The 15,677-nt window shown below is 39.9% G+C and overlaps 1 protein-coding gene across 1 annotated transcript in view; it reads right to left on the bottom strand.

Moving 5' to 3' along the window:
* GYS2 (glycogen synthase 2) overlaps positions 1–15,120 on the bottom strand; it is a 58,336-nt gene extending 43,216 nt beyond the window's left edge. Inside the window, exons 1-3 of the mRNA XM_060165329.1 lie at positions 15,003–15,120; positions 4,401–4,582; positions 1,068–1,259 (exon numbers count right to left, since the gene is read on the bottom strand). Of these exons, the coding sequence (XP_060021312.1) occupies positions 1,068–1,259; positions 4,401–4,582; positions 15,003–15,120 (492 nt within the window). The remainder of the gene's footprint in view (positions 1–1,067; positions 1,260–4,400; positions 4,583–15,002) is intronic.
* Positions 15,121–15,677: the final 557 nt, after the last annotated feature.

Raw genomic sequence — 15,677 nt, 5'->3', positions numbered from 1 at the left:
AGAGAATTGGGAAGTCTGGAGAGTTAACCTAAGACAGCGGTTCTCATACCTAGGGTACATCAGAATCACCTGGAAGGCTTGACATGCACAGATGTGTGGCATGTGTGGGTGCTCGTGGAGGCTGGCCTCAGCCCTGGGGCAGTTGGCAGAGGAAGAGTTGGTTTCAGCAACTGATGCTAAGCCTGCATCTATCTGTCATTAGGCCAGATCCTGTCAGCAGCCTCACTCTTCTCCTACGGTGTCACCAAGACAAAGCAATAGGACCACCCCTTCACTTCCCCTTCACCTCAAAGCAGCCCTTGATGGCTGTTGGAGTTAATTCATCAGAAAGAAGTTATACTGGTCAGGGGGACATACTCCCAACATAGAGTTCTGTGATTTGTCCTTGGACCACAGTCCCACTTTTCTAGGGATGTTCTTCATTCTCCGATTTTTAAGTGAGGCATAATCATCTTGAGGTAATGAAAGGAAGAGGAAGAAATCCTACTGCCGTGCTTTCAGGAATTGAGTACAGCCTTGGCTCATTCAACAAGGACTGATTTCCAACACTTTTGGGTGTTTTTTTTTTTACATCTATGGACTATTTCACTGCTGTAGACTCCTTAGCAACTTCTGAGACCACTTCAGCCTTTAGCAAATGATTAAAAGATCTAAGAGCCACTGAAGTCGCACAAGCACTCACACATAAACAAAATCAAAGATTTCAGGCCATTTTCTACTCCCATGACGCTAGAAATCAAGTACATAGTGCATGATGTATACTGTCTTTTTTTGCATATATGTTGAATATTATCTATGTAACAGGGAATATAATTGGGTGTTTTATCCACATCATTCTAGTTGAACCTGACATGAGGTAAATATGAATAAGCATTATCATCACCCTGTTCCAACAGCTGGTATTTAGTTACGGGAAGGCTGAATGTTTTCTCAGATTCCTTTGAAATGTTTTAGGACAATTAATAATGGCATCATCTCAAAATTGGCTTAAAGTTTAGAGGATCGTTGCTGGCCATGGAGAGCAACTGGGCTTCTCCTCTGTTGAACGACTCTACAGTAAACAGTACCTCTTTCAAGAACCAGGCAGTTAACGATCCAAATATCAGCATATCGTTGGCTTCTTGGTCGTGATAAGGGATACCAACATTGCATGCTTCCCAGAGGTCACCTTTCCACGTGTCCAGGTTCCGAGCCGAATAGCTTATGTCAAAGAGCACCACGTAAGGACTCCCTTCTATCAGCCACCTTCCAAAGTGCACCTGCCATAAAAGAACACACAGCCATGGAGTAATACTAGGCAACGCAAGGGAGAACAATGTATTTGGGTTTAGAAGCTATAAACTGTATTTAGAACTCAAAAGCAGATTACACAAGCCGTATAGGAAACCATAGTGATAACACAGAGCATCTGATGTTTGAGCCCGAAGAGGGAGTGGGCTGGCATCCATTCATCTAGAATCTCCAAGTTCCTGCACTTCATTAAATTTGGTTATTTTAAAATGAAGTATTTAGATCATGTCATCTCTGTTCTTCTGTCCCTCATTATCCTCCTGTGACCTTGAGCCCATGGTTTTAGGATTTCATATTATGGTCTACGTTTTTATGATAGAGTCATAAGGTGAACTGCTCTGTCTTTAACAACCTGGAGTTGGATATGTCTACCATGTCACTTATTTTCCTTTATGCAACAGGACTTACAACATTTCCTGCCAGAAAAAAAAGTTGTTTCTCTAGACAAATGTGTATAATTTCCCTTATTCCTCCTATCAAGGAAAATGTGGCAACAAGTGTTTCCCAATATGGTTGCTGCCAGAGGTTGTAACTAAATGTATTGCCCAAGATGCATTTTCTCTTTAATCTAGCAGCTCAAGGTCTAATTCTATTACGTTCATCAAATTGATTCTTTTATTCCTAAATGTTTTACCTTGTGCAAGTTTTAATGCAGTAGCTATTTCAAATTTTTTCCAATTGTAATTATTTAGTCACTTGTATATCCAAGTTTTAACTTCCCCTTTGGTCTCTATTTTTCTATAGTAATTTACTCATGCTCTTTATTTTATGTTTATTCTCATATTACATGCAAGGCAATACCATAAATCACTTCAAACCCTTCTTGAAGTTGGCAGAAGCTAAGAGCTTCTCTCTTTGGGTATCCAGACCTCTCTAGTAAACTGAATGTGTCTACACTGCTTACATTGATGTTATGACTCCACCCAAGGCTGAATTTTACAGAACATGAAAGCCCGTTTGATCATCATTCCCTTGCTTGGGACTCAGGAATGTATGGTGATGTCTCTTTCCCAGCCATGCCTCAGTCAACATTGAAAGACCCTCATTATGTGTCAGTCGCTTCCACTGTAATTCAGTATTTATCACTCTTTCAGATTGAGTTTTCCTGAGCCCCAAACAACCTTTCAATAGTTTTCTCTTTGGGACACTCATTGCTTTATGTATTCAGTTAACAAGTAGCTACTGGCTGCCTAATATGTGACATATGATACAGTGAGCTAAGACACAGTGAAGCGCTGAACAGAGAACGTAAGCTAGCTTGTCTTGACGTGCAGTGCATTCTCAGCCCTGACATGGAAACATCCTTACATCAGAAATCCATTTAGAATCTTGAGACCAGTCAGTTCCACCATGGTTTTCACCTCCCTCTTTTATCGCAAGTGCTTCAAATGCGAACCCCTTCTAACATCTCACTCATTTCATCCCAACAGTACAACATGCAACCTTCCCTACTCTCCTTATTCTCCATGTTACTCTCACTGTGATATGCTTCCATGGTGCCCTCTGGGACCTCAAGTTCCCTTTTAAACTAAATATTCTGCACCTTAAACCTTGTATATATCTCCTAGACATCACCACTGACATGGACATCTCAGTAAGAACTTCTCATTTTTTCACCCCCAGAAACTATATTCCTGGGGTGAGTAGGAAGGAAAGTTAGGAGTTTTTAAATTACACTGAAACTTTTAAAACCTTATTCTTTATTCGTATATAAAGACACCTGTGAAATTTTCCTTATGCAAATATGTTACTTTCCTTGTCCTACAAATCTCTTGGTTACTTTTCCACCTTATTCTGGGCAACTTTAAAATCCAGGATTATATCCTACACACTTACATCATAGCTATTGGACGTTACTGACTTCAAAGAACTTCATGGCAATCTTACCCTTGTCAAAATCCAAACTGTTCCTCCTCTGAAATGTTCAACCTTAGCATTGTATCCCTTGACCACAACTACCATACTTCCACTTCTCTCACTATATTTCTCCCAGTGTATGCCGCCCTTCAAGACCTCCAGTTTCTGGAACCTCCCATTTTCTCCTACATCATCCCCATCTTTCTCCTTTCATCCTTCCTTTCCTATCCATTTCAGACCTAACAATTCATCAACACAACAATTAATTCAGTCAATCACACAGTTACCGCTAAGACTTGTGCCACCTGGCCCCGCTGCACAAATGCTGGAATTAAACGACACCAAATCTCCAACTATTTACTTCCTTCACTTCCACTCTAGCTGCCGGAGAAAGTCACAGTCGTGTATATTTGTGCCATTAAAAAGTCACGACTGGGCTTCCCTGGTGGCGCCGTGGTTGAGAGTCCGCCTGCCGATGCAGGAGATGCGGATTCGTGCCCCGGTCCGGGAGGATCGACGCGCAGGCTCAGTGGCCATGGCTCACGGGCCCAGCCGCTCCGCGGCATGTGGGATCTTCCCGGACCGGGGCACGAACCCGTGTCCCCTGCATCGGCAGGCGGACTCTCAACCACTGTGCCACCAGGGAAGCCCTACTACCTCCTTCTTATAAGGACCCTTGTAATTACATTGGACCCACCCAGATAATCCAGGATAATCTTCCCATCTCAAGAACCTTAACACAGTCACAACTACAAAGTTCTTCTGCTTTATAAGGTAACATATTCACAGGTTCTGAGGATTAGCACTTAGACATCCTTGGTTCTAATCACCAGCTGAACTTCTACTTTTGCAGTCTCTGACTTCTTTTTGTGTAGATATTCTAACATGTTCACATTGCCCAAGATTTGGCTCAAAACCTTTGCTCTTAGTCTATAATCTTCCACTGAATAATGCTATCAATACCCATATTGTCAACTACAATTTAGACACAAATCACTTTTCCCCAAACATCTCTATTCTATACCCTCTGCTGAGCTCCAAACCTAGTACACTTCTAGATGGATATATTATGGTTTTCACAAAGTACCTCAAATGTAACCTATTTAAAATCAAGTTCATCATCTTTTTCTAAACCAACTCCTTTCCCCTAAGAAGATGAGTGGCCTTTTCTTGTGAGTTCGTGTACATTGTGGTGTTTTCCCACAACAGTTTACTAAGGCTTGCTTAATGAAGTGTCAGACAGTATCCTTTACCTGGCAGCCATGTTTGTTCATCACGTCCACTGCTCTTCTCACAGCATCATTTACAGGTTCACATTGTTCCACCTGAGTCTTCATATTATGCTCAAAATATGGACCAAGCAGAAAGTAATTGTCTCCCCATTCATCTGCTGTTGTTTTGGCCTTTGTCTGAATCACAGTATAGATGCCACCAACTGTTAAAAAGAAAAGGTCCCATTATCATTCAGGTTAGTAGTTCATTTTAAGTGATGAAGGGATGGACACGAGTCTTCATTTTTTTCTAGGTTACTTAAGCCAACATTTTTTTATTGAAGTATAGTTGATATATAATATTGGGTTAGTACTCATTTTTAAGTTAGCATTTGGGATCCATCAAACTCAAGGGTTTATTTAACTTTCTAAAAGAAAATTTTTAAGGGACATAATCAAAGAGTTACTATTTTGTTCAATTTCATGCTGGGTGCTTGTCAGAAAGCAACAGGTTTGCAGCAGCAGAGAAGTACAAATATTTCAAGGAAACCTGAAGAGACAATTGGAATAAAGCAGTACTTGGCTTAAACCTCTACCCACATGGAAGTGTCAAAGGTGAGACAAACAGCTATTGTCATGACACATGCCCTCAGCAGCAGTAATCGCATTTCACCCCTTCTCCAACAGTGGTCCAAGGGGATAAAATACGACCAAGTAACAGCCACTGCTCAAATTATAAGTCTCCCAGGATAAAGAGCCTCTTCCCTTCTAGGGACCAAGCAAGTACCTTTTGACAAGGAGAAGCTGATGGATTTTGAGGGGTGGGATGCTTGGCCCAATCCTCATGTCAAACCCAATGAAACAAATACAAGTTTTCATATGGTATTTCATTTTGCCTCTCTGGCATTGCTGCTACCACTATTAAAACACAAAGCCAAAAAATATGTATACTCTTGGAAAATATGCAGACTGTTATACCCAGCATGTTTACCTCTGGAAAACTGTCCTGGGGGAAAAATAAGAAGATGTGTGTATAAGGTTATTTATTAAAGAATTATGGTGGTGAAAAATTGTAACCAACTTTAATTGAACTAGTTAACTCACGTAACCTGTCTAAGGCTCAATTAGCTCACCTGTTCAAGGGGGCTAAAACAGTACATCACTTGGGGAGGAAGGGCAGGTTGGAGCAGCAGTATTAAAAATTAGGCCTCATTGAAAAGGTGATATTTGGAGTGAGTACTTAAAAGGGTAAGGAAATCAGGCAAGTGGATCTCATGGGGAAGAAATTTTCAGGCAGAGAGAACAGTCAGAGGCAAGGCTCTATTTTGGGAGCAGAGAGTCCTAGGCATTCAAAAGGAGGGGTTCAGTAAACAGGTGGGAGGAATAGAGAGGACCGAGGGGAAAAAGGCCTTCAGTAAACTAGACAGGATATTTCCCATGCCAGCTCAAAGCAATCACCTCGTATGAGAGTATGAAAACAATGTGAACCACTTTCTTGAGCGATCTTTGTCCATGAACCACAGGCAAAGCAACGACTCAAGAAATCCTGTATAAAATCCCCAAGCCAGCACGATTCTGGCACCAATCATCAACCCCACTTCCAAGGACAATTTTGTTACTTGTATATTAAGAAGAAAAAGTCTTATTTTTCATCATGGTTTTTCATAAGGTATTTCAATTCTTCAGGATGTAGGGTTTGATAGCTACTGCATCTCTTAAATTTCTTATTTCAATCAAGTAGACCTTTAATAATAAATCTTACTGATAGTCATAACTGAGAGCCGAAAGGTAGAATTGCCATTTGCCTATTTTTTTAAAAGTCCGAATCACTCAAAATACACACGTTGGTAAATTGCCTTTTGAGAGGTGAGACACAGAAGGCAAATGTTAATAGTATTACATGATACAACCGGGTTCATTAATTTATAAAAGAAAAGAGCTAATGTAACTCCCAACATGTAAATATTACCTGTAATTTTCATATAAGCCTACATAAATGTATTGTCCTTAGAAACTTGATCTTTAAGAAAAAACTTTTTGACCATACCTAAAAGAAACTTAAACTGTCACTTGAGCAGAATCTGATAATAAGGACACTATCAATCTCAGCTCAGGTGGGGACAGCGTGTCCTCAGATGAGGACAGCGTGGGACCAGAAAGAGGCTCTGCAAACCTGCAAGCAGAGCCTTTCCGACTGCACCAGAACAGACAGGATTCACTTCACCATTCAACCACGAATCTGAGTCTACGTAAATTGATGCCAACCTCAAGGATGCCTAAATATTTCCCCAAATTCCAGAAAAATTTAGGAACCGTCAAAACCACTTGTTGAGGAAAAAAAAAATTAGAGAAATAGTTTGCAAGAGCAACTAAAAAGAAGAACTTTTCTCTAACGTCTTGGAGTCACATCTTAGCAACATATTTAAAGGTATATATATTTATATAAGCTTTATTCAAGCCCACTGTCAATAAAAATTGAAAATCTCCAAATAATTCCTCCTCTTTGTAGACTATTTTCCTTCATGTTTATATTATCCAGGGGACTATGTTATCGGGTTCTGATGGCATACACTTATTAAATGTCTTATTCACATTTCAGGTCTTGAAAACTCTCTTTTACTTGCAACTGTGTACCTTGCCCAGAGACCTTTGAACATCCTTGTTTGTTGGATTATGTGTTGCAAATTCAAATACACTCGGGTTAATGCAAACATATTTTTATTTACTAAAGGATGTAAGGGAGAAGAGAAATTTTTTATTTCAAAAAAAATACATGGTTAGATTTGAGAATTGAAATGCAAAGATAGACACAATTAATCTGCTGCTTCTTTTTCCCATTTGAGGACTTCAACCTTGAGATAAATAGTCCCCAAATAGCCTTAGAGTGTTTACAAAGACTATGGCTATGTTCTTTCAGTCTATCAGGAATAAAAACATAAAATTTAAAAAAATTTCATCCCATATTGGTTGAGGCTTGCTTGTAAATAAATCTTCCCTCCTCCCAGGCTTCTCCCCGTACAGTCTTTCTATGGGGAGGTCCTCTTACTGCTATTTCACAGGTTCAAGCTCCATTTCAGGCCCTCCCTGTCCTTCCCAGATTTATATGCCAACGACTTTCCTTAATTTTCACTCTATTTAACACCTTATACCCGAAACTCCTCTCTCGGCATGCTCATTAAAGATGAATATGATAGGGCTTCCCTGGTGGCGCAGTGGTTGAGAGTCCGCCTGCTGATGCAGGGAACATGGGTTCATGCCCCAGTCTGGGAGGATTCCACATGCCCCGGAGCGGCTGGGCCCGTGAGCCATGGCCGCTGGGTCTGCGCGTCCGGAGCCTGTGCTCCGTAACGGGAGAGGCCACAGCAGTGAGAGGCCCGCGTACCGCAAAAAAAAAAAAAAAAAAAAAAAGATGAATATGATAGCTGAGAAATAGGGTCATTCCTATTTTCAAATCTGGAGTACAAACCAAAGGTTCACCAACACATATTTTTTAATGAATTATTGTTTTACCACAGTGTAGGTCATTGAATTTGGACTTACCCTTCACTTTCAAACATGTACTTTGTCTTTTATTGATCTATACTTTCCTGAAACAACATGGAAGCTGTCTGTAGTGTTAGGGCAAAGTATCAAGCCTTTCATCAGAAAGAAAAGATGAGCTATCCTAGCATATATGTCAATGAAGTAGCTAAAACCTCAAGTTTTTACCTAGAAACACTGCTGATATTGTTAAAAGCAGAATTCCAAGGCAGTATGGAAGGTGGGCACCAGCCATAAAAAGGAGATATATGTTATAATATATAAATGTAAGTATATATATATAGACTCTTCACTATATTTAAATGGTTAAAAGTCAGAGAATTTAGAAGTCTATGATTTCAGTGTGCATAGCTACTAATCTGACCCTCCTGTCCCAAGACACAGTTACAGAAGCAGGGGTAGTCATTACACAGTTAGACATCATTCTCTGAGGCAGCAGGTCTTGGTAGGAAAGAGATTAAATGCTACTGGTGACGATGGCCACCAAATGTTCGTGTGCCTAGCAGTCAGCTGGGTCTGTGGTTCAAATCAAAGCAGCCGCAGTCCTGGGCAGTGGGAGATGATACACTAAGAGCATGCCCACAAGCACGCCCCACCCTGATTACATCCACAGCGGCAGCTCTGAATATTTTATACAGGAAGGGCTTAGTCATGGCAATCTGGATGAAAGGGAAGTGGAGAGACCAGTACTCATCTTGAACGTATGTGTGTGATAAGCGTGGTTCTTACAGAGACTGTGTGTTTCATGTGGTGTGGTTCAGGATGCTTTTGACATGACATGGCCACTGCATATCCACACCAGGCAAAGAAATCCCAACCTCTAATTACAGCGTTGCCCATGATTGTAGTAACTTTGATCCATGTATTTTTTTTCTCTTTCTTCTTCTGCATTTAAAAATAGAAACATGCAATTGCTCAAAGTGAGAGCTAGTGTGAAAATGAATGTCCCCATTTTATGAATAAACTTTATAAGAGATAAAAATAAGGTAACAGAGTGTTAATAGATGCTAAGCACAGTTCTAAGTGATTTACAGTTGGTGTTTCTTTTAGTTTTCACAACACTACTAAGAAAGATGCTATTATTATCTTTATTTTTAGATGGGGAAACTGAGACACAGAGAGGCTATGAGATGGATCCAATATTACAAAGGTAATGATGGAGTGGGGATTACAATCCAGGCGTCTGACTCCAGAGCCCACAAGTTTTAGATAGCAGGATTCTAAGTATCATTGTCCCTTGGTACCCACAGCAGGTTGGTTTTGGGGACACCACTCCCCAACCACCACTGTGGATACCAAAATCCAAGGATGCTCAAGTCCCTTATATAAAATGGCATAGTATTTGCATATAACCTATGCCTATCCTCCTATATACTTTAAATCAGCTCTAGGTTACTTATAACACCTAACACAATGTAAATGGGAGTGTAACTAGTTTGCTGGTACGTGGTAAATTCAAGGTTTGCTTTTTGGAGCTTTCTGGAATTTTATTTCGACTATTTTTGATCCAGAGTTGGTTGAATCCGCAGATGTGGAACCGTGGATACGGACGGCCGACTGTAACTCTATTGAACAACATACTGATGAATTTTTGAAAATGGTGGTGGGAGGGGCAGAGGGAGAAAGTGAGCAGTATCACACATCTTTAAGTCTTGGGGAAGGTGGAATCCTTTCTACTCTGCTCTCGAGAAAGGCCATTTGGAAAACAGCACTTAGGGGAAATAGCTTTTTTATTTTGGCTCTAAACATTCTGAGTTAATAAAAGGGAACCCAAGGTTAAGGGAACTTTAGAGCAGTGGTTCTCACATCAATCACAGGGACCTTTGGAAATCTGATGAAATCATTCAGTCCTTTTCTCTGACAAAGCACGTACACATATGAGCACACAATATTCACATACAATTTTGGAAGGTTTGCAAACTCCTGGAAGTTCACTTTCATCAAGGTCTCCACCTTTAGAACTCCTGCCTCAGATTGCAGTAGTGGACTTGATCATAATCAGTTTCTACCACATCTTTTTGACTGTAGTTTTCTGAATTATTCCATGTGCCTTTTGTACCATGTAACCCAGAACTATGGTGTCCAGTTTGAGGAGGGAGCAGGGAGAAATATTATGTCAGGCAATAAGCTGGTGTGGACAAAGAATGTCACCTGCCATTTCAGTAAACAAAGGATGTTTTGTGCATGAAGTCATCAGCCACCGCACCTGCCCCGAGGGTACACCCTGAGGGGAATTCAGGATGGAGAAAAACAGGATACTGGCCCTAGATAGTTAAGAAGCATATCAAAGGAATATTTCAATCATTGAAATCAATGATTTCTGCAAGCCCAGTCTCTTGCATCTTTCCAAACATAGAAAATACTTAAAGTCATTAACTTGAGATGTCTGTCTTTGTAATTAGCAGTAACCTTTTGATGTCTGACTACATGTTCATGTTTTTTTTTTTTTTCCCAGCAAAAATTGCTATATATCCTGGCCCTTGCCTTACCTCTTTGGAACAGTCCCTCAGAGTGAACTGAGAGGCTATAGTCCTCAGAAAGTCTGCTGAATAAAACACAGTTCTCAACTTTTAGGTTGTGCAATCTTTTTTTCAGTTGACACTGGCTTGGTGCTAAAACAAATTGTTTTTAGGCAACTTTTAGAGGGAAGCATCCATTTGGTGACTAAATTTCAGAAGTGTTCACATTTGTTAGATTAGCATGCGTTATTTTTGACAACATTCGTTAAACTCTTTTTAATGACCCTAAATGTCCTCCACATGGTCATTGGTCCACAATCTACAATGATTTGGGCAAGTTTGTATAGAAGAAATGATTGTAGCAAAGAAGTTGAGAGTAAAGCTTATCTCCAATATTGGGGCAAAACTCTCCATCCTAGACCATGGCACAGTTACTTTCCTGCTAGCCTGTCCCGCAACGAGTAATAGTGCTTTTTGTGGTGTATATATACAATGGAATGCTACTCAACCATGAAAAAAGAATGAAATTTTGCCATTTGCAGCAACATGGATGGACTTGGAAGGCATTATGTTAAGTGAAATTCGTCAGAGAGAGAAAGACAAATCCTGTATGATATCGCTTATGTGTGGAATCTAAAAGATACAACAAACTAGTGAATAAAACCAAAAGGAAGCAGACACAAAGACATAGAGAACAAATGAGTGGTTACCAGTGGGGAGATGGAAGGGGGGAGGAGCAATGTAGGGGTGGGGGGAAAAGTTATTATGGGATTATATGAAATCATGTGTGTGAAAGTTGCAAACTGTAAAGCACTATAGAATTTAAATAATTTTTCATTCAGTTAAAAATAATTTTTAAAAAACCACATCTGACTCCTTAACACTTTCCATTATCTAGAACTTCAATGGCTTCCCATCCTTCGTGGATTGGAAATGTAACTCCTTAAGGCTCTTAACTCACCATACACTCCACAGTCCAGCCCTTGCTGGTGTCTCTTGTCTCCTCTCATGCTCCACTCCTTTTCCGCCTCTGAGCTTCCCTCAGATCATTGAACAGAGTATACTTCCTCACCTCTGCACCTTGGCATGTACAGTTCCCACGCATAGAACTCTGTCCCCTCTTTATCACCACCTCATCTCTACCTAACAGCTATTCATCCTTCAGGTGTCAGCTCAAATGTCTTTTCATCAAAGGTTCTTCCCAAGCCTCCAACTAGGTAAAAACCTCCCCCATCCCCAATAAATTACAGGCAGACCTCAGAGGTAATTGTAGGCTGTGCTCCACACCAGGTCAATAGAGCGAGTATTGCAATAAAGAGAATCATGAATTTTTTGGTTTCCCTGTGCCTATAAAAGGTATGTTTACACTATACCACAATCTGTTAAGCGTGCAATAGCATTTGTCTAAAAAAAATAATGTACATACCTTAATTTAAAAATACCTTATTACTAAAAAAGACTGCCCATCATCTGAGCCTTCAGCGAGTTGTATAATCTTTTTGCAGTAGTAACATCAAAGATCACTGATCACCATAACAAATACATTAATAATGAAAAAGTTTGATATATTGTGAGGATTACTAGACTGTGACACAGAGACACGAAATTTGATGCAGGAGTGCCACAAACCTTCAATTTGTAAGAAAAATGCAACATTGGCTAAGTACAAGAAAACGAAACAGTAAAATGAGGTCTGCCTTTATAGTCCTAGAGCACCTTGTTCTCATTCTTACGCTCATTACATTTGACTACAATTGCATGTTCAATGTCCATCTTCCTACAAGTTTGTAAATTCTGGAAGATTGGGAATCAATTCTGTATTGTTAAATTCTAAGCCCCTTGTTTTCCAGTGTCTCATACCCAATACACACTTGATGAATCTTTACTGAATAAAAGCAATAAATTTCAAGGTTAATGTGAACAAGTAGAAAAGGTTATTTTGACGTCTGAGAATTAACACCCAATAATTTAACTATGACTCTCCTCTTTGTTATATTTTACACATTTCCATTGTTCATGGGCAAAATTCTGGCAGTTAGGAATTTCTTTCCCCTAAGAAATCTTTTGTCTTCTTGGATATGAATACATTTTGTTGTTTCCACAAAACATTGTAAGATGGCTGGAGCATACTACATTCATTTTATCATGAAGAAACTGATATTCAGACAGTTTAAGGGATTTTTTTCTAAGTCTTAGAAAACCCTGACCTTTTTGACTAAAGTCCTGTGTCCTACAGGGCACTTCCTTAGAAACTGGACATTTTAATTTTTAGTGCTTGTGTGGTAATAAAAAAGAGAAGTGGACCTGGAGGAGACCTAAATGCTAGTCCCAACCCTGCCATTTGCTTGATCATTTAATATCTTGTAGGCATCCTTTTCATCTATGAAGTGGGGGAGTTGGAGTCATGATCTCAGAGATGCCTCCTGTCACTGCTATGAACTGCAGGGAAGTAGAAGTTCAAAGTAAATTTTTTCAAAGAAACTGTAGTGTCAATGTCTTGTCAGGGATGGACACAATCATTGTCCATTTATATAAAAAGTTCTTAAAAATATGACCATGGGGGCTTCCCTGGTGGCGCAGTGGTTGAGAGTCCGCCTGCTGATGCAGGGGACACGGGTTCGTGCCCCGGTCCGGGAAGATCCCACATGCCGCGGAGCGGCTGGGCCCGTGAGCCATGGCCGCTGAGCCTGCGCGTCCGGAGCCTGTGCTCTGCAACAGGAGAGGCCACAACAGTGAGAGGTCCGCGTACCGAAAAAAAAAAAAATGACCATGATAAATATTAAAGGTATGTTGGAAATGATATCAATTTGGGTAAATCAATCTGTGGGTCCCATCTTGACAAGAAAATTCCCTTCCTTTTGCATGGGAAATGAAAGAAAATAAGTATCGAAGGCAACTTGGAGGTTGAAAAATAAATGTATTCGTTCCTTCATCCAAAAGAAAAAAACCCATTGAGCATTTTCTATGCGCCAGGCACTGTTCTAGGCCCTGAGAGCTACATGCATGTAGTCAGGATATGAGATCTGTGGGATAAACAGTTTCACCTGTGTGTGCCCAGCACCGGGAGACAATGCCCCAGCAATGTTTGCTAGAAGGAAGGAGAGGGGCTCTGCTCAGGAGAACCCACACAGAGGTCTTCTGAACTGATTCTTGGTGCAAAAGAGTACCCGCCAGTTTTTTCCACCAATAAGCTATATCCTTGAGTTCCTGCTTACTCTGAAGAAAACAACCTCTATTTCAAGTCACAGTCTGGGATTTATATGTAGTAGAGATGGCTCTGTTCCCAGGAGCTTTGGGCATATTTAAAAACCTTGGACTGGAAAAAGAACAGTAGGAACAGCTATTGGTATAATACTTCACGCTTCCATATTAAGGTTTCTGTCCCCTTCTTCCTCAGTAAACTACAAAGAGGAAGACTGTGATTTGTTCTCTGACATTCATTCCGTGCATTTCTAAATAAGAAGAATTCATTTTTAAGTTTTAGTTTATGATTTTATGAATTTTATGAATGCATACACATGAGAGCTTTGAGCATAAGGTAAAAATCAGATTCTAAATACAATTTCTCTGATTTTGAGGTTTTGCTGGCTCTGATTAGCTAAAAGGAAGAAGTAATGTATCACATTCATGTTTATTTCGGATCCTTTAGACTACTGCAATAAACATGTCATAAAAAAAACAAAAAATAAATTTCAAAAAAATGAACATGTAATAGATCACATCACATGTTATCATTTCAGATCCTTTAAATCCCACAAGTTATCACTGCCTTACCCATCAATCTTTTGGCCTGGTTTTTCATGACCTTGAAGAACTCAACCTTCAGAACGGTTCCTTTTTCTTTACCAATATTCCTTCAGTATTAGTGGTAATAGTCTTGACACTTTTAAACTAGACAATATCAATCCACGAGGAATTGTTTTTTAATAATTTTACAGATACCTTTATCATAAAAATCATTTAGGTCACAGTTCTCTGCCTTGCCGTCTCCAATCCAGTGTAAGTGATACTATACTTTATTAGGAAATTGTTTTAGATTTGGCAATTTGATTTCCTTTCTTATTTTATAATTTCTATGTTTATATAGTATTGAAGAAAAATTACATGCATTCTTCTTAATAGGAGCTCAATATTATGCCTTCTGAACTGGTTCTAAGTTAAAACTTTAATTCCAAGCTAATCTTGAATTATTAGAAATATTGTTAAATATTTCATATAATTGCTAACAGAGTGTGGGGTTAAAGTTTCTAACTGGTCCTGATCAGGCACAGTTCTTCCTAAAATAAAGTACAAAAGTGTGCTTTTCTTTGCTGAGAAAAATCATAAGACCAGAAAGGTAAATATTAACTCTATATTCCTGTCTTGTCATAACACGGATTTCAAATTTTAATTTAAATACACATTCTCTGGCCATGACTAATATTTTCAATTTTCTCTTCCTTCCACACATACACCAGTTTAAGGTTTCATTGCCTTTCATTTCAACCTTGTCGAAATAGACAAGGTTACACATGATCTAAACATACTCGATTTGAATACTTTCCTCACTCACTGGCAATTCATCCTTACTAGAGAGCATTCTGTGAAATCCTAATCTACATTCTTCAGCAATCTGTCAAATAACCACCTCAGGGGCAGTACCAACCTTTATTGGTCACTTCCCAAGCGACTTCAAAGAGCAGTAGATCCTCCACAGGGAGTCCGGCTTCCCACCGGGGAAGCCCACCCAGGGATGTCACAGATAGGGATCGGCCTCGGAGCATTCTTCCTTCAGTTCTCTGGCACTTTTGAATCCCTCTTTCGATGAACTGTAATCCTAGGAGCGGTGCACGTTAGGGACTCAGAGGTTCAGAGCTGGTAGATCACAGGCTTTGGTAGCTTCTCAGAGGAATAAACCAGCAGAAAGAAATCTCATGGCCTTCCCAGAGAATTTCCAATGGAAGGCAGAATTCTCGGCTCCTTTTACAGTCTTTCTGGGACGGTCCAGTGAGGACACTATCTCCGATCAATATCTACCCAAACAACCCAGAGCAATCACAAGTAAAACCCTCCAGTTTGGGGCTTAGGTAAGCACCCCCTGGGATAATGGAATCTTCACAGGCCGATCATGACGCGAGTCCGGACATTTAGCCCTTGTCCTCTTGACCAAACTCCTAGACTCACGCAGTCATCAGTACTTATTTCATCACTTCCAAAGTGATCCAGGAGTAGCAGTTCCCCTTATAAATTTTGCAGACCGTTGTACGTTACACGTAGAATTGACTGGGATGTATTTCTAAGCTCTAAATCTCTTTAGATTTCCTAAGTATTATTTTTTCTC

Source organism: Lagenorhynchus albirostris, chromosome 11 (assembly GCF_949774975.1).
Source record: "Lagenorhynchus albirostris chromosome 11, mLagAlb1.1, whole genome shotgun sequence".
Lineage (NCBI taxonomy): Eukaryota > Metazoa > Chordata > Mammalia > Artiodactyla > Delphinidae > Lagenorhynchus > Lagenorhynchus albirostris.
The sequence above is the reverse complement of the archived record's forward strand: the minus strand, read 5'-3'. Positions and strand labels throughout refer to the sequence as shown.